At 38.6% G+C, this 21,213-nt stretch overlaps 3 protein-coding genes across 7 annotated transcripts in view; 2 read left to right on the top strand and 1 right to left on the bottom strand.

Moving 5' to 3' along the window:
* LOC145230253 (adhesion G-protein coupled receptor G7-like) overlaps nucleotides 1–13,948 on the top strand; it is a 21,433-nt gene extending 7,485 nt beyond the window's left edge. For both annotated transcript variants that reach the window (XM_080095641.1, XM_080095649.1), the window contains 18 exons: nucleotides 322–410; nucleotides 792–939; nucleotides 1,207–1,383; nucleotides 2,048–2,190; nucleotides 4,161–4,302; nucleotides 5,857–6,061; nucleotides 6,393–6,517; nucleotides 6,790–7,035; nucleotides 8,107–8,213; nucleotides 9,636–9,839; nucleotides 10,622–10,810; nucleotides 10,995–11,165; nucleotides 11,483–11,569; nucleotides 11,724–11,870; nucleotides 12,000–12,109; nucleotides 12,337–12,531; nucleotides 13,132–13,277; nucleotides 13,549–13,948. In XM_080095641.1, the coding sequence (XP_079951767.1) occupies nucleotides 322–410; nucleotides 792–939; nucleotides 1,207–1,383; nucleotides 2,048–2,190; nucleotides 4,161–4,302; nucleotides 5,857–6,061; nucleotides 6,393–6,517; nucleotides 6,790–7,035; nucleotides 8,107–8,213; nucleotides 9,636–9,839; nucleotides 10,622–10,810; nucleotides 10,995–11,165; nucleotides 11,483–11,569; nucleotides 11,724–11,870; nucleotides 12,000–12,109; nucleotides 12,337–12,531; nucleotides 13,132–13,277; nucleotides 13,549–13,751 (2,834 nt within the window). In that variant the 3' untranslated portion in view covers nucleotides 13,752–13,948. The remainder of the gene's footprint in view (nucleotides 1–321; nucleotides 411–791; nucleotides 940–1,206; nucleotides 1,384–2,047; nucleotides 2,191–4,160; nucleotides 4,303–5,856; nucleotides 6,062–6,392; nucleotides 6,518–6,789; nucleotides 7,036–8,106; nucleotides 8,214–9,635; nucleotides 9,840–10,621; nucleotides 10,811–10,994; nucleotides 11,166–11,482; nucleotides 11,570–11,723; nucleotides 11,871–11,999; nucleotides 12,110–12,336; nucleotides 12,532–13,131; nucleotides 13,278–13,548) is intronic.
* LOC145230287 (uncharacterized) overlaps nucleotides 1–21,213 on the bottom strand; it is a 41,450-nt gene that overhangs the window by 18,577 nt on the left and 1,660 nt on the right. Inside the window, exon 6 of one of the 4 annotated variants that reach the window (XM_080095694.1) lies at nucleotides 4,193–4,255. The exons of 1 other annotated variant lie outside the window; for it this stretch is intronic. The gene's annotated coding sequence lies outside the window, so the exon portion shown is untranslated. Of the gene's footprint in view, nucleotides 1–4,192; nucleotides 4,256–13,713; nucleotides 14,345–19,362; nucleotides 19,962–21,213 lie in introns of those variants that run through there. 2 more of the 4 variants (XM_080095682.1, XM_080095687.1) reach the window with 2 other exon arrangements.
* Nucleotides 14,343–21,213, top strand: LOC145230267 (adhesion G protein-coupled receptor D2-like). The gene is made up of 6 exons (XM_080095662.1): nucleotides 14,343–14,430; nucleotides 14,557–14,677; nucleotides 14,994–16,379; nucleotides 17,680–17,754; nucleotides 18,529–18,776; nucleotides 19,582–21,213. The coding sequence occupies exons 3-6, from the start codon at nucleotides 16,292–16,294 to the stop codon at nucleotides 21,070–21,072; spliced, it is 1,902 nt and encodes a 633-aa protein (XP_079951788.1). The 5' UTR covers nucleotides 14,343–14,430; nucleotides 14,557–14,677; nucleotides 14,994–16,291; the 3' UTR covers nucleotides 21,073–21,213.

Here is a 21,213-nt window from a genome sequence, read left to right as displayed (position 1 = left end):
TCTGACACTTTTATTGTTACTGCGAGTCTAATGACACGTTTGAAGGTTCTAATGCGCTCGCAAAAGTTTACTGCACCGCTATTTACAAGTGCTCTGGCAAAAGGGATGCCAAGAAATGTTAAGTAAGAATGTTAAGCAATTTCTGTCGCGTTCAAAATTAGCATTGCCCAAGTCTGCTTGTTTTTTTTTTACTTTTTTGCACGTACACGTACACACAGGTACAGGTATTGTGCAGCGAGCGACTCGGCTGGCTTCTTTCTAAGGTGTATTTTGATTGTGTTACCAAAACCGTCCAAAAAAAACTTGGAACATGTATTTTAGATGCACTGTTGTGCTACAAATGCGATCTGCCTCAAATCAATCACACGAGATGCAATGAAAACCAACCAATGCTCTGCAATCCAAACCAGGTAAAAGTTATTCAGCGCCCTATTATAACCAACCGCATGTCAAAAAAAGATTACCTAACCGTTTGTGCGCTTTGCGATCGAGGGCGGTTTACATTTTTAGTGTTATGCCGATATTTTCTGGACTTTCCTGCATTTTTATGCTAAATTTAGTATAAAAATGCAGGAAAGTCTAGATAATATCGGCATAACATTAAAAATGGTGTCAATTTTCTTTTTCATGCAGGTAAACTTTGCCTATATTTATTTCTTAACATCTTGACATGGGACTTGCAAACGATTAAATACGTTCAATTTCATCTTCAACCAAGAAATCAGGAAGTTACACAAAACCGTTTCTTGTTTGCAACTTAAAACCACTATTTTCGTTCTTCTCCAACACAGGGTTGCGGGACTTACAGCATCAGAAACAGGCTGAGAAAAACTTGCACCCTGGGATGCTCAAGAGGAGACAGTTCATTGAGTGAGAAGTGCAACCTGTGTAATGCAGACCTTTGTAATTCACCAGACTTCTCGATCGGTGCTGGCAGTGGTATGGTGCTAAATGTTTTTAACACTTTGGTATAAGATGGCAAAGTCTTTTCTCGCTGGGATGTAGGTAGTAATCGTAGATAAAGGACTTAAGCTGTCGTTGCCCCAATTAAAATGGCTAAAATCTCAAAAAACTTCAACAAAACAATTGCATAGGTTGCAAAAGCGAAGTGAAATAGTGGGTTAGATAGGTCAACGACGACGTTCCTGCAATATTGTTTTGTTGGATCGAGCAAGTGAAAAAAATACTAAAAGATTTTTTCTCCAGCACCTTACACCACTCTGAATCTTCAGCAAGCGAATAAAACTTTCAAACTTTTCACTCATCCGACAACTTACTGGGAGGCGTTAAACTTCTGTCTGCGTCACCGGATGACGTTAGCAAATATTGATGACGTCACAGTCCAACAGTTCTTGGAAATGAGACTCGACGCTACGTCACGCAGTGAGTTTACCGAAATGATTTTTATGAACTATTAAACTCTAAAAAGAAGTATTGATTGGACTTTTCGCAACGATTGTATGTTTGCGACATGTATGTTCACAATTGAAACACACACACACACACACACACACACACACACACACACACACACACACACACACACACACACACACACACACACACACACACACACACACACACACACACACACACACACACACACACACACACACACACACACACACACACACACACACACACACACACACACACACACACACACACACACACACACACACACACACACACACACACACACACACACACACACACACACACACACACACACACACACACACACACACACACACACACACACACACACACACACACACACACACACACACACACACACACACACACACACACACACACACACACACACACACACACACACACACACACACACACACACATTAGGTACTCGGATAATGCACTGGTAAAACTAAATTTAAACTGACAAAACTGATGCAAATCATACAACTAGATGATCACCGTAAATTGAAAGAACATGGTTCAATAGAGCGCCACATGTACACAAAGGAAAATCAAACGATTTTTCAGTCATTGATTAAACCGACTGTAGGATTCGACAATTTTTAAGACAATTCGACAGTCAATGGATTTTGGATTGGGGCAATTTCGGCTGACGGTGACGAGTGGATTTGGAGCGACACTGGAGATGCTGTGCAGCCGCCACCACAAGGGGGCGATGTTTGTGACAACAACACCAACGCAGCTCACCAGGTAAGGTCAAATTGGGGTAACTCTTATTCAGACTTTTTCGGTGTCTAAACTGTGTGTTGTATATTGTAAATCACGAGTCACCAAAGAGTACGAGAGATGAAGACAATAGTCGTATATAATAACAGACTGAAAACTTTAACAAGTCTGAAGTCATCCACCATTATTTTTATGTTTACAAATATATATTTCACCTAAGTAATGGACATGATCAGTATCTAAAAACAAATAGCGCGAAAGAATGGACCTGCTGACAGTAGGATTGAATTGGACCTACTGTTAACACAAAACACACAGCAGCAAAAGCGTAAAAAAACATCTGTGGCGCGGGGCAAAAAACGCAAAGGACGAAAAACGAAAAAGTTGTCAACGTGTTTGGCTGTCTCAACGCTTAATTGCCTTTGACAATGTTTTAGCATCAGTGCTACGTTACAAAAGCTTTTTCCTTTGATAAAACCAATCAATCACTAGAAGAGTGGCTTTCTGATATACTTCCATTTTATATATTCTATACGATATTTACCAATTTACTATACACATCATTTGATCTACACATATGATTGTTTTTGTAAACAAAAACTAATGGGTCCCCACACGCATGTTTGTGCGGATTTACGGTAAACAAATGTTGCGGTGATTTTTACATTCTTAAGGACAAATTTTTAGAAAGCATTAACCCAACAATAAAAAAAATTGTTCGTATTCTTTTTGCACTATTATTGTCATGTAATTACAAAAACATTAAAAAAACGTAACAAAGACTTAAATCTAATCTCTTGCTTTAACCCAGATATAGTCCTCCAAGGTCGGGCAATTTTTTTTAGAAAGCTGTAACAGTTGTGTTACAGACACTTTAAATTAAAAAGCAATTTGCTACAAGTGTATACATAACAAATTGTTTTTCATTTAACTTTGTTTCGCAAAATGAGTACCATTGACCTGTAGTAACCTCTCAGGGTGCACACGCCAAACGACTGTTTGACCTTTTGACACCGTTTTCAATAGCACGCCGTCATTCGTGTTCAACAATACTGTTAAGCCTAATTTATACATGCCTTGAGTATTGACTCCTAAATTGATTGTTAAAAAAACGCTACGAAAGAAAGTTCTGAGCTGTGTTTGTAATACCGACTAGTTGACCTTAAGTAACCCGTGATCATGCGGCGGCCAACCTGACAGCGAGCATTTAAAAAAACATTTATTTGGCAAAAAAGTCAAGTTAATTTTTTCATCTTAACTTTTATTAACAAAGTTTTTCTTGACATATACAAAACCGAAGCACGGTTATTAGGCTTAAATCACGTCATAGGTGTAAAACCTTCGCCAAAACTAAAAATGTGAGTGATAACTTAATAAAACGACATAGCATTGCTGTGCAAAACAGCTGATTTCTAATCACTGAAACGATGTCTCGTAAAACGTCTGTCCGACGTCAAGCTGAGTCCTCCCGCTATCGTAAACCAGTGAGTTACTCTCTTGGTACTTCTGCCTACAGTGTCTTTCTTGACCAAACGAGCGTTAGACACATTTACGTTTCGGGGGCCTGTGGGTGAATCTCTGGGTCATACGGGGTCAAAATTCACATGGACCATCTTTAGACCAATACCTATTATGTGTGTCAATTTGAAAAAGTTTGAACCATTCTTTCTTGACCAAAACGTGGGAACAAATCCGCGCAAAAAATTTCACGTTTTGGGGGGCTGTGGGTGAACCGAGGGATCAAACGGGGTCAAAATTCACATGGACCATCTTTAGACCAATATCTACAATGTGTGTAAATTTGAAAAAGATTGAACCATTCTTTGTTGACCAAAACGTGGGAACAAATCTGCGTTAGAAAGAAAAAAAGAAAAAAAGAAAAAAAGAAAAAAGAAAAAAAAAATATAGACAAAAACAATATGTGTCCCCTTCAGGGAAGGGGACCCATAATTAACATGTGAGAGTTTTTCGTTTTAACATTACGATTGTTTCAGCAATGGCTTCCACATCATCCACGAAAGAGTGAAAAAGGGAGATACTATTGTGCAGCGTTTATGTGGGCGACCTCCGGCGGCTGGATGAGTGTAAGCTGTGGAGAAAAAGTTGCAGCGTTTCTATGCCAACAAAACAGTTCAGGTAGAGAAACAAACATTTTTATGAAAACTGGAAAGGTGGATTTGCTATTTGTTGCTTATTTATCTTTTATGGAGATTATTAGCCTCACTACCAATTCAGAGGTTAAAGCGGGTTCAAAATTCGAGCCGCAATCCCGAAAACACAAGGGCGAAGCCCGTATCGGAACCTTTTTTTAAGGCATGTTTAGGTCCGAAAGTTTGATTTACATGTCTTGTAAGCCTGCAAAGCATACTTGTCTAAAATCAAAAGGGTCCCTATCTTTATCCGGCATTCAATAACACGATTGTTTCTGCTTATCGAACTCCGCAGACGTGTATATTCGAATTAGATACGGGATTAATAATTTACGATAATGTTTAGATGATGTTTAAAGAGGCAAGTTCGTAAAAAAGGCTGTTAAATTTAACAAAACTACCCAAATAGTGCAAAAGACAGTAACAAACAAAGAGCTAACCGTTGCTAATCCCACCAGTCACGTCGACACAAGCGCTGTATAACTTGTTAATTGCAACAGAGATGTAGCTTTAAGTATTTACGCCAGTTTATCCTTTTGTCCAACGACAATTTTTATCATCATCACTTTCTTCTTAACGGGTTATAGTACAAAGCAATTGACTTCCTTGATGCACCAACTTTGTAAAGTCAAGCAATCATGTCATAAGTACTGGTCTGTAACTCTTGGCATCAAGATCTTGGTTTGGACTTGCAAAGCCTGTTCCACCTCTTCCCAATTCAATAATGTCGCTTTCATTCAATTTTTGACCAGTTACTGGGTGTAGCATGTTGTTCTTGCGGATCACTTTGTTAATGCACTCAATTGTAACAACATCACCGGTTGGTTTAAGTTATAAAAGGCACTTGTTCGCACACAACAACATTAATACTGTCGTGTATGAGATGTAACAAACTGCCATTTTATCATTTATGTACGTTTAACGAAACTAGTTGAAACTAATCTTTTATGTTGTTGCGGAATATTTTCGAAAGGAGTGAATTGAATTTAAAAGTCAACACAAGTCTGATTTTTTGTGAGATGTATATTTAGCCCCAATTCCTAAAGTCACCGGCGTAGTTTCGTGACCTCTGGTCTAAACTGGATGGTGGTGAAGAATTCCAATAACTCAGCAAACAAAACTATTCATTCCGTATCAACTCGTTACATGTTCATGCGTGTTGAATTATAATTCAGTAATCTTTTCCCAAACCGCCCATCGTAAACCTGTCGATAACTCCAATCGCATTCCTCGTGGTGCACTTTTCACACATACTTGGGCCTGCAAGAGTAATTTCTAGGCCGAATAAGCGGAAATTTTAATCAACCAGAGTAGCATAGCTACAAACCACACTTGTTTACTCATTAAAGTGTAGATCAAATATGCGTGCGAAAAAAATGAATATTTAGTGGTGAAAAAGATGCGGAATGAGCAAATTTTCTTTAATTAGCAACTCAATGGTCAGCAGGCTAACATAAAAACAATCCACCGGACATCATACAAAAAAATCATACAACTTAAACATAGTAGTGTAAAGTACAACTTGATGTATTACTTTTAGATGAGGAAGAGAAGTCAAACTACGTCCATTCAACCATATACAATGGCAACGTATATACGTATTACTCGAAACGAAGTGACGCTAACACTGCCCACCAAGCCTGTGTAAACTTCAAAAGCCAACTAGCAATGATGCATGAACAAAATAAAATGAGTGCTGTCACACAAAAACTAGCGTTTGTTATCCAAGACGATGCTTATTGGAGGTACGTAATGTACAGTTGTTATGTTGTGTCATGAATTGAAATCATTTTCACCCTGATTAAGTCGTATTTGTGCAAATTAAACTTTCAATTTGAATATTATTACGCTAGAAATTAAGAGTATCATTTGACAAACACATCTTACAAAAATTGGAGTTAAAACATTTATATTGACGGATCATATTATATTATTATTTTTTTGTTTTGTTGCGTACGGTTTTCGCACAACACTTAAGCGTAACCTGGAAGGGGTATACAATTGTCACGGCTGAAACTACCGGGTCGCCATACCACTGTTGATAAGGTAACCGTGGTTATAATTTAACCTTATCAGAGAACAGACATGCGTTCCGGCTACTCGTCGTGCAAGTCGGACCGGCAGGGGAACCATAACCTCTGACCTTTGCTCTACAAAACTTCCTTTTTTGTGCCAGAAACCTTTCAAACCCGCAACACCTGGTGAGTATGAACAAGAAAAAATCAAAAAGACAGTTGCTAAGCATTAGGCAAAGTTAGCTTAGAGGCAAAGTTATCACAATGAAATGGAGTGTACATTAGCAGTAGTGGATAAAAGGAACAAAACTTACACCAAGACGCTTGTTGAATAAATTGTTATGTATTAAAAACTAAAAACGTGTCTGTTCTGTGATGCAAAAGTCGAAAAATATGGACGCAAAACTACGGATTAGATAAGCTTTAAAACCCTTCCCATTTTTTGTGTTCGTACGCAGTTATTTGCCACACGACAATTAAACCTTCATCACAAATTGTTGTCTCAACAACTGCAACATCTGTGGCAACTACAGCTGTTTCAACAACAACCTCACAAGCCGATACAACAGTAGCACACACGACGGCTGAACCTAAAGTCAAAAAGCTTGTTTGCACGGAACTGACTCTATTTGGTGAAGCGGAAATGACTTTTGCAGAAACCGCAGGAAACAAGTGGGCTTATTCAAAAGAAAAATGCCCCAATGGTTAGTGAATGCAAGTAACTTTCCTTGTTGTTCCTCGACAACACCTTATGCATAACATCCTTACAACTTTACAAGCACATGCTTGTTCACATGGCACCACACTTCTAGCCCAACAGATCACTTCTATCCTAAGTGCTTCTAACCAAACAGTCAGAATTAAGCCAAGAAAATACTGACGTTTTCTGACAATATTTTTTTTTAATTACTGACTTTAACCAACCACGAGAAACATTTTTTTGTCATCAGACAACAATAGATCGATTCATCTAGCACCATTGCTGTTTTCATGCAGACGCAAGCCGTGTTGAATCGGTGCTTTGTCTTACTGACCAGACATAAAACGGATTAAACTTGCCAGCGAGGGGAACGGGAGGCGTCATGTGGCGTTTTAATCTTGTAACAGATATGACCCTTATCTCGGCGGCATAGGGAGAAAGTTGCAAACATCGGAGCCAAAACACTCTTGCGTAGAAAAGAAAAATGTCTCAAATTGCAAAGCCCAACTTCCAACAGTAACAAAATCAGTCGTACTGGCAACTATTATAAACCTAGACCACGTAACTTAATACCATAAAACATTACTACAGTGGTTTCCAACCGGGGAGGAATTCCTTCCATTTTAAACTTAAGGGGAAGAGTATGCTTTAATTTGTACATGTGGTTTGTACACTTCAGCTTCGGAAATATAACCTGTGAAGTTGATATAGACGCAATTTTAAATGATCTTTGTATGGTTTAGCTGCTAAACTTTAGCATCTAAGTAAAAAAAATGTCGAAAGGAATGAAAATGTTTTAAATTGTTAAGGGAGGAATTTGTTGATAAAGGTAACAAACCACTGCACTATACTAGTTTAAACGTTCGCTTTCCACACAAGCAGCACGATTGGCAAAATGGGAGCAGGAAAAATTGCTTATATACTCACAGTGCTGTGAATTTTTTTACATTTTAAGTTACACAAACTTAAAGAAAGGAATAGCAAAATAAATCAACAAATCGAGTCAAAATATACACTGCAAGATAACTTGCTTATGGACATTACTTGTTTCAGAATCGATTATTTTAACATTCAGGTGAATCGCTCGCCAGTGCTTTCTGTAACGCCGATTTTTGGGAGTTCGATACATCCACTGTTACCATGAGAACGTGTGATCGTACGATTCATAGCGTCAAGCAAGAGGTACGTGAATTAGCAGCTTTTAAAAAAAGATGCTTTTAACAAATCCACATAAGTGCTAAAGGTTAAAAATGCTCCTTAATTATGGCGTACTATCATTTGCTAGAAAGGAATGTTAACTCACGTCAGCAACAGATTTCATACGGGTGAAACGCCTTGACTTCTCTGACCCGTCTGGCCGTTGGTTTGACGTCTCAAGGGGATAGTTAAATTGATGACAGTCGACTCCTCTTCCAAAGGACGTGTCCAGAATGGTTTTGATGGTGCTGCGTGTGTTAGGGCGATCCAGTGGAGTTGGTCACGGTTGACTCGTTGATAGAATCTAACGGCTTGACGTAGTGCGGATGGGTTGTTGCCAAGATTAGCCTCGTCGAAATCAGTGCTTATTATTGTCCCTTGATAGAACTCTGACCTTATCTCTTGCAGTCGTCGACACAGCCCCTCGACTAGAGTTAGGTCGTTGTGACCTAAGAAGTCGGTTAGAGAGATCTGTTCTTCTAAAGCGCAAGGTTTGAACTTCAAACTAAACTCTTGAAAATTGGAATTCCAAACGAAAGTCGGGACTGCGTTCTGAATTACAGTCAAACGGTTGATCTCGTGTTTAGCAACAGCGGAGAGCTGCGGGGTGCGTCTCCGAACACGGTCGGAAAGGCAGTTAACGTCCTGTTCTTCTTCCTCACGATTTTCAGCTCGCCTATGAGATCTGGGATGATTAGAAAGTCGAGCAAACCTGGCAGACCTGCGTGATCTACATTCAGCACGAAATGCGGAAACGCTGTAAATGCCGACGGATGCATGTGTCAAAATTGATTAAACACTCTGTTTACAGTTGGAACGTTCTGGAAGCAGAAAAATGGCTGAAAATAACTTATGACTTGCATGAAAACGGGAATGTCAACACTTAGGTCGTGTTGAAAGGAGGGTAAACACTTCCCTTTCGTGGTGTGAAACATTATTGCGAAATAACGTGCTACCGTTACCATAAACATTGAGCACAATAATATTATAACCGTTACACGGGTTTGTTCCAAATTAATGTAAGGTACAAAATACACCAAACTAGTGGTTCTCCAACTTTTTTAAAAAATTCGGGAAGTCGCTTTCGAAAAGAATGCGTTGTTAAAATTGAGTATAAATCTCCGCAAAAGACTTAAGCAATTGTGTTGACAAAAAAATTAGTCCTTGGGAATTTTTCTCACAAGAACAGGAAGGAAGATTTTCGTTTAGTTTTGCAGGAATATATCATTAATTTTTTTTCTAGGACAGCACTTCGTACTAAGTAAGACTATAATACATTTTGTGATTGTGCGCAGACAATCATTTTCGTCTGTTAATTGTGTCGCTAAATGTACTGCGCGGACTGCTGATTTAAATAAGACACCTATTTCATCAATACGATATTAAACATCTTATTTTTTTCCACAGCTCACGTCAACAGCGAAAAACAAATCTCCAATTGATTTGGTGAAATACAGCACTGAAACGAAGTTATTAACGTCACGTGACAACCTGACAGCTCATGATGTGCAAGACTCGATAGATGTTCTGAAACTGCTCGATAAAAAGATCAACACTCCATCAGTTTCATATTCTTATTATGAGACTGTCGCCCCAATGGAAACTACGAAGGTTCGGGTTGCACATTTGTCAGCAGAATAATACCGTACACTGAAAAACAAGTTTTCCAAGTCCGCACTGACGGTTGGTGCGTGATTACTGGCTAGTGTTTTCAGCGTTTTTTGAAGTGTCGTAATTTAATTTTCAAGCCTAAACAAGCAAATATCCAAACTTATAAACAGCCCAACAGTTCGAGAAAACTAATTGAAACACACAACAAATATTTTGAAAGCGTTTTAATTTAAATTTTATTTAATTATCTTTGACATCACCAATTTTGCGTATCAGTAGAAGCGAAGTGACAAAACAAATATAAACTAAATGATAAAAAGGACGCTGAAACGTTAAAAGAACACATTTGCAGGAAGAGTATTTTTTGCCTCTTTTTTATTTTATTAACTTTGAGTTTTACTTTTGGAGCGTTACCCTAATAAAGGCGACCTAAATAGAACGTCAAAACGTTGGTTAAAACAATACATTTGCCAGTTTATTTAGTTAAAAAACACAAATAAAACAGACAATCGCCTTTCACGATGTGTGTACTAATACAGGGGTCGGCAACCTTTTTTGCACTGCGGACCGTTTTTTAAACTAAAATTTTATCGCGGACCGGTCTTCAAAAAACTACAAATATTTAGCAATAAAAACGATTAAATTAGTTTATCATCCCCGGGATACATGGGCAAAATGTTTTATAGCATTTAACCTAAAAAATTCTACGGCCCGGTAACGAACTCCTCGCGGACCGGTACCGGCGGTTGCCGACCACTGTACTAATAGATACACCTTTGCAGGTTACGAAAAGTGTCCTAAGCGATATCGTCCACTCAGTTGACAATATTTGTTACCATCTTGACGACGGCGTAGTAAGTAACCAAGAAAAAGTCGAACTGCATCGAATCGTTGAAGATTTTGCATCAAAAGTAACAATCAACGCAACCGTGTCCGTACACAAGATAAACACAGGGAACATAGATGTGCAGGTCAGAAACAGCAAACAAAACTTGCATTGCTTTTCATCGAGAAATATTTTCAAAACACTTTGGTAAAACGCATTTTTAACAGAAAATTTTAAAAAACTTTATAATATACAATTTTCTATCAATGTACAATAGAAATGTGCCTCTCGACTGGCATTTACAAATAGCACTTGGTGTTTCTTTACAGGTTGTGGATTTTACCTCTAACAACAAAAGTCAACCTCACACATTCGTTCCAACAACCAACAACCAAACTCATATTTCCGTTGATCAAAACCTCCAAACACAAGCAAAGCGAGCATATTTTGTGTCGTACACAAACTCAACGTTGTTTCCTTCACAACAGAATGTCAAAGAGGTACAAGTTCAGAGCATGGTGCCTATATCCTTACTTACGTTCAAGGGCATGGTAAAATAACGGTTTTTGGATGAAAGATTACTGCAAGATCGAAAAGGCACCTTTAAAGTTTAAACCATGTTTTTGTGGGACGACCTTGTTTTCTATTCTACGTACAATTGTTTTAAAAGTAAAGCATGGAAACATAGGTCACTATTATCTTACACGACATTTCATCAGCTGTTTTTTTGGACTTGCGATAAAAGGGTCCCAACTGTCAGAATAATAAGGTTGTAACTTACTCATTAATGAAGCTTATAAAAATGATGTTTTTTAAGGTGATAACAGCCACAGTGCTTGACCACAACGACCAAGAAGTTAGCGTTCCAGTGACTTTCTCCTTTCAACGGAACAACAGAACAAATGTAAATCCTGCTATTTTTGCAAACACTTTTGCTTTGTGAACTGTGAACGCATAGAAGATATGTAAACTACAAATTTCAAACAAACGTCAAACGAAACAGCTTTCTTTAGTTACAATCTTTACCAACAATGGCAACGATTTAATTTTATTTTCAGAGTTGCACAATCGAAACCTGCAGCTACTACGTCGCATCGAACCAAACCTGGTCCACTTACGGTTGCCACCACCTACATGACCCCAACAACGATGATGACGTCATCACGTGCGTGTGTAATCACACAACAAGTTTCGCAGTTGTAGTGGTGAGTCAAAAGGATATCGATCTAAACTTAGCTTTTCCAGTTTGCAGTAAAGCACACTCAACGGAAGTCGCAAACCCGCCAGTAAAACCAGCAAGAATGACGTAACAAGTATGACGTTGTTATTTGCAGAGTTTGCGTGACGATCACGTGGACGTGGCGCTGGATATAGCGAGCGAAGTTGGACTTGCAATCTGTGTATTCTTCCTTATATCAACCATACTACTTTTCATTAAGTTACCGTAAGTTACGTTTTCCTACAGATCGGGGTAAAATTTCAATTTGAGTTCGTTAGTTTTGAAACATTGAAGCGTATGTTACCACCTATTGCTGCAGGCATAATACAAGTTGTACCTAATACAGCTTTTTCAATATCCAGACAACACGAAAGCAATATCTTGGTTAAAACCTGCGTAACATATTTACAATACAAATCCTTGTCAATAAAAACTTCTTAAATAACATATAGGGAGCTGCGTCGTGTGAGATCAGCAAATATCCACGTCAACCTATGTTTATGTCTAACTCTCACATATCTCGCGTTTCTACTCGGAATCGACCAAACAAGCCCTCGGGAACTTTGTGTGTTCGTCGCCGCTTTGATCCATTACTTTCTGGTTGCCGCGTGGGGATGGATGGCAGTAGAGAGTATCACAATGTACAGGTATGTGATATTTTGTCATTGGCCAAAGCACTTAAACACGTTGCACACCGAGCCTGCCTCAAAATGTGCGGACCGAACATCAGGCCAAAATTAAACAATTTCGGCTAAACCAAAACAATCGTCGCTGATGGATTTTTTGGAACCGTATGTTATTTATGCAAAGCATTCCGAAATACCTCTGTTCATTATTAAAAGCATAAAGAAACGTTTTTAGCAGGCAACGGCTGGTGTTTTATGGATACAAGTTTTTTACGTTTTTATTGGACGATTGCGAAATTTTGGGTTTCGAATGAATTTCCCCAAAACTTGGAGTCGAAACCGAAAGATCGCCAAAACAGTATTTGTTTAACTGAAATGTTGATTCTGTGCCAACCGAATTTCTTGTGCCACGGTATTCTTTCCTTTGTGTGGCTTATATCTGCCGTCAGATATAGTTTTTAAGTTAATTGTCATTATTTCCACGACTTGTTGCTTTCTTGCAAAAATTATCTTTTTATTCTGGCAAAAAAGTGCAGCATAGTATGCTGAACACGATGTAATTGTAAAGCATACATCTGGTCATTTGTGTGTTGTTTCTTTGAACACATTTTTGTGTTGCAGAATGTTTGTTACGTCAATGGACCGACTTCGAGTAAGCGAGTTTTGGAAAATGGCGGTTTCTGTATACTCTGTGGCCGTACTGGTGGTGGGTGCAACGTTCATTGGATCTTGGCAGAGCAGCAATTACGAAGGGGAGTATAACGAAGGTAAGTCAATCGAAAAATCGGTAACGGTTAACTGTGGAACTAAAATCACAGCTGAAACGTAACACACGTTACCCAAACAGAATCCACAACCTATAGAACCGGCATTTAAATGTTGAAACAAATTAAACACAAACGCTTTCCATATTTCCAACCTGACAATTTCAGTTTAAACTTTAGCCATATACATTTGGGTTACATTTTGGTAAAATGCCTTAAATCACCTACAAAACCATTGTTTGCCAACTTGGCAACTAAATATCTTGTTGTGTAGAGTGTGTGTACCAGGACATGTGGTCGAACTATGTGGGAGATCGTTACTGTTGGCTCACTGGACCAGCTCTCTACAGTTTTGTGGCAATAATCGGTGTTCTGCTGATTGTGAATATGGTGTTGGCTTTCCTTGTCATTAAAGCAATCACTTGGGGAAGAAGAAAGGTAAGTTCTATGTTACTTTATAACCCCAGAGGGATTTAACTCAAGTCAATCTGTGATACTTTTGATGTAGTTCCGCAACAAGTGATAAAGAAAAAAACAGTTAAAACCAAATGACAATTGTTTCACAAATACTGTCACACACAACAAAGTGTAAAATTTTGAGAGATGGTAACTGAGAAATAGTCTACATACAAAGTTTAAACGAACTTCAATTCGCACAACATATAAAAACAAATTCGACAACTTTTGTACGTGCCACACCATTTTAAAGGTAAGTGTGTGAAAATAGTAGGTTCCTGATACCAATCAAAACTGTACAAAAACTGTTTACGCACTATTTTTCAATAAAAAAAACGTAAACGTTTAATTGTAATCAATTTCTTCGAGTCGAAAAAATAAAAATAAGCATGCCTTTTTCACCCAGGTTCAGTCGTCAACTGAAGAAACACCAGCGATTCACGTTTTGCGGGCAGTTTTAGTTGCAGTGTTGATGGGCCTGAGTTGGGTTTTCGCAATTCCCATTGTATTATCGCAGGATCATGTGGTGCAGATTGTGTTTGGGTGGTTCTTTGCCATTTCCACCTCAATGCAGGTACGAAGGAAATTTGCATATCCGCTCATTTTCGTTCAATCTGTGAAAAGAGACTCGCTGGAGCAAAACTTGTGATGTCCGTTATGGCCAAGAAGGAGACTTCAGCGCAACAAGGCTTTTCATGCCGTAAATGACGACAAATTACTATGCATGCAACCACTAATGTTAATGACCAAAATAAACCAGGCACACTGAACATGCAAAACAACTTAAGTCGTACCAAAAAAAGTTCACATCAAATTTTTTGTACAGGGTTTGTTTGTTTTCTACTTCTTCTGTTTGCGACGGGATGACGTGAGGTCAGCGTGGTTCGACCCATTATTACGCGTTCTGTGCGGAAGCAGACGAAAGCAACAACCGGATGCATTGAAAGGTACAAAGCGCAGCGTTCTATAGTGACGTCATAATTGCTATGTAATTATGCAATGCAGTTAATCAACCAAACCGTCCTTCACAAAGGGGAAAGTGATGTTTGAAATCATAGTTTAATTTTCAAATATTAGCTCTGTAATCGACACGAAACGACATCGCTGCTTGATAACGTATAAAATGTCACCCAGGAGCTTGACGTCACCATTGCATCATGCGCGTTACGTCACAATTCCGGCAAAGGGTGGACGTCATTCCCTTGCAGAATCGATGACATTGCGTACCACCGCCATGATTAGTTATTTCCGTTTTCTGCGCAGGTGCTCATAGTGACGTCAGAAGAGCCGATTCCAACGTGGCGATGAGGTCACCGAGATCGTGGCGACGTTTTACGAGTTCGACACGAGCGACGAACACAACAAGCGCATAACAGTCGCACACTGCACCGCATTGGGCGGGGGGTTTTGGAATCGAAAGAGTTAGCCGGAAAGTCTGAATTTGCATTGTAAAGGAAAACCGACTTTGTAATTCGAAAATGCCCTTGTATTTTGCGCACAAGGCTAGCCGTACATAAGAAATTGAATTGAAAGGCCACGAAAGCCATAGTGCGTTTATGTTAGGAACACGTAAGGGTTGGTTTCTTTGGAGAAACACAGAATTGCAGAGGAAAACATTAAGTTGATTTGTACACCATGACAGGATAAAAACGTGCTCACCGAGTGCCTAAAAAATATTTCGCCAAAACTATGCGTTTGTTTAAGCAGGAAATTTTAATAGTAGCACAAGTTTCACAAGCTGTTACTTGAACTGTATTGCCTGAAGCGTGAAAAACACCTAACCTCACTACACAGACTGTGTCATTTATATAATATGTCGTATCTTCTCTTCACATGGTAGTCACTAAACGCTGGTTAGCCTAAGGGCAAAAACCGTATGTTATTTTAACTTGCTGTGAAAAATATAATTCATTTGGACATAAAAGTGGATTAAAGTTTGCAGATAACATAGAGGAAAGCTTTAATATTTGACAGAAAATATGTAACAGCTTTAGAAGTGAAAATAAACCATGTGTTGTAATGACGTGTCTCTGCACAATATGAAGATAATTTTGACACGTATGACAAGTAACAGCATTAATATTTGCATATTGTCTTCGTTTAAACAGAAAACGACGATGCATACTAAGTTTAACAGAAAAGGCAACTTGCATTGCAAACATTTTAACGCAGAATGTTATATATTTTTTTAATGATTTTTATCGTGTAGATCAGCATCTCTGTTACATATCTTTCACCGTTTCGTCGAAATGCATTTTTGTGTGTTCATTTGACTGTAAACTGGGTTGTTTACACAAACAGTTTAAATCTGTAATAAATTATATATAGCGGGAAATTAAATGAAAAAATATCAATAAACACACAAAGCTTCAAAACACCGGAAACTGTTAGCAACAACACATTCTGAATCGCAATTGTTCTCGTTCGCCTCACTGTGACGTCACAGCGCATGACTTCCGTCAGCTCAGAGAGCGCACTCGGAAGAGGGTTCTATAACTGGCGCGTAGTGGTAAGGGAAAGTAAAGGAAGAGGCGTTTGTGTGTTACTGTAGATGAAGTGCGATGGCAGTTGCGGTGTTTTTGCTACTGCTTTTCCTTTGTGGATGTAACACGCAAGAACTGAACAATCAAACCAACTCAACAAATCACGGTAAGAAAATTGTTTATCAGAGGTTTGCTTTCAACAAAATCTTTATCTTTTTTTCGCCGTGTTCTTTCTTTTTTTAAACTTAAAAAGGAACATATATAAGGACAGTTCAAAACCAAGTTTATTATTTGTCAACGTGTGATCGACAAAATACCATTGGCATCATTTTTGTTTTAAAAACTGTAAACATACGAAAACTGGGAATGTGTTGAAGTAAACAATTTTACCTGTTCAAGATATCAGAAAATACCACGTTCGTGCTGGTTTGACACAATAATGATTAGCATGGTCAGCAAACCTAAGGTTATTCGAAGACAAATTGTCAACAAACACCGTTGGATGATGAATTGCTTCCTAACCTTTAAATGTTCATTGATCAAAACTGTATGATAATGTCATGTAAATTCACGCAAGATTCATCGAACAGATTTGAACTAATAAAGCTAATGCAACAAAAACTTTTACAGTTGAGATTGAATCACAAATTGGTGCTTTGCAAGAAAACATAACGATTTTTAAACAATATTTTGGACATTTTAATTTTGTTGATACGCGTTGAACACGACTAAAACACTTTTAGGTTGTTTTGGGGTAATATAAACGTCGATAAGGTAGAATTGTGTACTGAGAACGTGGTAGTGTAAACGGATTGTTTAATAAACACAAAATTGAAAAAAACATTGCCGTCCACAGATTTTTTAAACGAATACATATTGCCTACAAACAGGCGCCATATTCCAATGGACAACAACATGACATATATGTTATCTGTTGTGTTCTAAATGTCAATTAAAGCTAGTCATCCCTTCTATAAAAAGGGCACTAACCACATTAGAAACATGAATGGCTATGATTCTATAAGGAGCCCGAAAAAAAAATATGTGCAGCGCTGACTTAACGGCTTTCGGAAAGTACTGAGAATATAATCGTCGCGAAACTGACACTAATTAATGTTTAAAACTTGTGATAAAACAGTTTTTACAAAGTCACTTGTTACGTCAGAAGGCTATTAGTGAAAAGACAAGCTGATGCTGTAAATTCAGAATAATGTGTTGTTTACCGTATATGCACGTACCACACATGAGTAATACCTCGACATTTTATCAATGTGCCGTATTTTTTTTCTATATACATATATTGTGTAAGCTTTACATGTTAACATACAAAACTACAAGTCTTTAAACCTTGCTAGAAAAACGTTTATTATCAATGAGGTTTTTTTAGTGAGCAAATCATGACGCCACGCTTTTTCAAAGGTTGTTTTAAATATGTAATCATTCGTTTGTTTCTGTATTTTTCTTAGATCTTCCACAATCATTAGAAAATCTCCTTAACTTCAATAAAACGCTGATAGAAAATCAACTGAAGAACATTTTAGGTGAGTAAAACTATAACAACGTCATTTTGTTCCACCAAGTTTGAGAAGCAAGTTACGCTAGAATGGACTGATTAATGACGAGATAATTAACATTCAGAAAGAGCAAGTGTTTCGTAAGAACCGCTTCACAATGGCGCAATGCAACTTCCGTGATTAACACCCTTTTACAGTAACATGACGAATTACACACAAAATCGAGCGTTTCCAAATACTATAGTAAAACGTAGATTGAAATTTACATGATTTACATTTAGATTACAGTAAGTATTTTGAGGCACAGACACGAGTGCAAAATTCATGCTGGCTTGGTCGCAACCTAATATAACAAGGTTACACAAGTTCTACACACACGGTGTCATCTCCCAAACGCCAAATGTGACCTCTTGTACCGAAGGTCACCTAAAGGACACGAAGTTTCGCCTGGGCTTTTTAGTTCTGAAGCATGTACAGATTAAGACAAACAAGCCACCCCACCAAATCAACATATAATTGCAACAAATAGGAAATCAGTAAAGACTCATTCACTTTAGTAATTACTTTAACGTATGTAATATCACAACATAAGATTTGTAAAACTTCACACCAAGTTTAAAACCATCAAATACCTGGAGGTGTTAAGTTAACGCGCTTAAGGTCGACCAGATCACAACACAGGACATGCTTTTAGGACCATTTTTGTTTAGTAAGGTGCCAACACAAGTTTATGACCTTAAGAAGTTTTGCTTAAACTAAAAACTTTACCAAACATAAATTCAAGACTTGTTTTTGGTGCAGTGTCGCAAAAGGAAAACTCATCAGAAGTGTTGAACATATTCGAGACAAATTTATCAGCACAATTTGCGCGGTTCAAGAAGAACACCAAGTTGCAACTGGACGGAGTCGAGTTACAAGTGGTTCAAGTCGGTTTGCCAAGTGACGAAAGGGCAAGCGGCGGCGACGGAATGCAAAATGTCAGTTTCAGTGAAGACCGAAGTTCAGTATCACTGTTCGTTGAACCCATAAGGAAACGAGATTTCAAACAGGTGATTGGTAGATAATAGGGTTTTAAGAAACCTTAAACAACAAGTTTCGTAACCTAATCAAATATTAAACTTAAACCGTGTATGCGTAAAAACAACAACAGAACAATCTATGCTTTTATTGAGATTATCACAATTTGTTGTTGAGATTGCCGCAAACTGGATTTGTTCGTGATACAAGTCACAAAAACCTAGCCGACATTTCCTAGTACAAATAAATGCATTGTGGGTTCACAAAAAAGGACGTGGTCCTTCGTTTCCGTGTGAATACTTGCAAAACATCGCATAGAATGACGTTAGGAGGGTGAGACGTAACAAAGATGCGTCCGTGTTAGGTAATATTGATAAACTTTACTTTGGGTCAAATTCGCAATTTCTTGGAACCACAAAAATAAACTATGGTGAACCAGCTACCTCAAACCTGCCTTTACCAGATTTTTAACACCAAATAAATGCGTTTGTTATATTGGACAAGCACATTCTAATGAACTTTTTGGTTCAACCAAACACAAATTGAATAATTGAATAGCTACGAAACAAAATTCCAACTCAAATTCCCTGAGCCCGTGATGCAACAAGTAAAATACTGTAAACATTACTGGTCACCAGCTTAACTATTTATTGCAAATTAAGTTTAGACATGAGATTGATGTAAAAACGAAATACACCTAAAAAATAAACACCAAGACATCTTTAAAGGCCTCAATGCGCAAAAAAGGTTAGTTGAGGCAACATGAAAATAGCAAAGCTCGCTTAACATTTACTGCTTCCTAGCGTTTAACACATGGTACATTTTTAAATCACGCAGATCAAAGCAGTCATCGTCAAATGGACTAAATTGGATCTTCATCGAGAAATTAGACAATCACGACGCTGTAACAGCATCACGTGCTCAGGTCGACAACCGGTCAACGCAAGCCTCATCACAGTGACGTACTATGATGTCACAAATCGGATCAATCCGAGAAGGTTGGGTCTACCAGTGAATTACAGTATGGATACCAGTGGGGACTTCAGCGGTTTGCTGCCTCCGTTCAAGCAAGTTCTATCGGTGGAGAGATCATGTGTTTGGTGGGATAACAACCATTGGAGCACAGAGGGTTGCAAAACTTTACTGAGTGGCGGCGGCGGGGTACAGTGTGCTTGCAACCATACCACGTCGTTTTCAACACTTCTGCTGCTTCAAACCTACGATATACCGACCTGGGTAACAGTTGCGTCACAGGTCCTACAAATCGTCACAATATTTTTTCTTGCACTAGCAGTTACGCTTCTGCTAATTGCCCGGGCATCCAAGGGCCTCGACGGCTCCGCTTATTATTGCGTTGGTATGCGCAACAACCGCACAGTGTCGCAAGTGAGCTTGTGTGTTTCCCTCATCGGATTACATGCAACCACACTTGCCGCTCACTTGGCCATTCACAGCACACCCGGTTGTTACACGATGGCTGTACTGCAGCATATATTTTTGCTGGCGTCAGCATTTTGGTTGTTAAACGAAGGTATCGCTATCACACTTAAAACCCATGTGGATTTAGCCCTGACCATGAATTACAAGTTGCTGACTGTGTGCCAAGTGGCAGCAGCATGGATAACACCAATTGCCATTGTGGTTGCGAGTTTGGCGATTTTTCGAGACAACTATTTGCAAGTTTCACCAGCATATTTCGACTTCTTAAAAAAAGACACTAGTAAGTACAAGAACTACACAGGATTCGATACCTACCCAAAGTTCAGTAACTGCTGGGTAAATGGTCGAAAAAACTCTAGTGCTATATACATGGCAATCGTGCCGGTTGCTGTGACTGTCGGCATCAATTTGTGCCTAATTGCACGCATGGTATTCCTGGTGTACCGCATCAGCAATGAAGAGAACTCGCGACAAACAAATGTGACGTCACCAACGACGACGTGTCATACAATGACGCAACAGTTCGAGCGACGCGCGCATTGGAAATCGGTTTGCAAATCATATTGTGTGCTATTTCCGATATCGACTCTCCCGTGGCTTTTCTGGTTGATTAGCAACGTGAATGTGGCGTTTGTGGGGCTGCATACAGTAGTAAATGGGGCCCAGGGACTTGGGGTGTTTATGGTGTTTTGTGTGTTCGCTGAGGACGATCGAAAGAGACTGTTGCGCATATGGAAGCGTGGTCGTCAACATTACTGTATGGGAGTGTCCCTGAAACCAAGTGGCAAATGTGGGGGACATAAAACTAAAACTCCGCATGAAAGAAAAAGATCTAACGGGGGTAGGGGAAGCAATGTGACTGTTATCACAAACATGTCTTCATCGTAGCAATAACTATGATTATAAAATGCTGACAATTGACAATTTTTTGGGCGTGAATTTACTATGGTTTGTTTTTATTTTTTCATGAAATATATATTAGAAAGAAATGAAGAAATTTCATAATAAACCTACTGCTTGCAAGTATAA

This window comes from Phallusia mammillata, chromosome 1 (assembly GCF_965637545.1).
Source record: "Phallusia mammillata chromosome 1, kaPhaMamm4.hap1.1, whole genome shotgun sequence".
Classification (NCBI taxonomy): Eukaryota; Metazoa; Chordata; class Ascidiacea; order Phlebobranchia; family Ascidiidae; genus Phallusia; species Phallusia mammillata.
The sequence above is the reverse complement of the archived record's forward strand: the minus strand, read 5'-3'. Positions and strand labels throughout refer to the sequence as shown.

Bases quoted from the DNA above. Each gene is read 5' to 3' on its own strand.
- LOC145230267 (XM_080095662.1), top strand. From the start codon at position 16,292: ATGGCAGTTGCGGTGTTTTTGCTACTGCTTTTCCTTTGTGGATGTAAC. The intron at 16,380-17,679 runs GTAAGAAAATTG...TATTTTTCTTAG, and splicing joins AACCAACTCAACAAATCACG to ATCTTCCACAATCATTAGAA. The intron at 18,777-19,581 runs GTGATTGGTAGA...TAAATCACGCAG, and splicing joins GGAAACGAGATTTCAAACAG to ATCAAAGCAGTCATCGTCAA.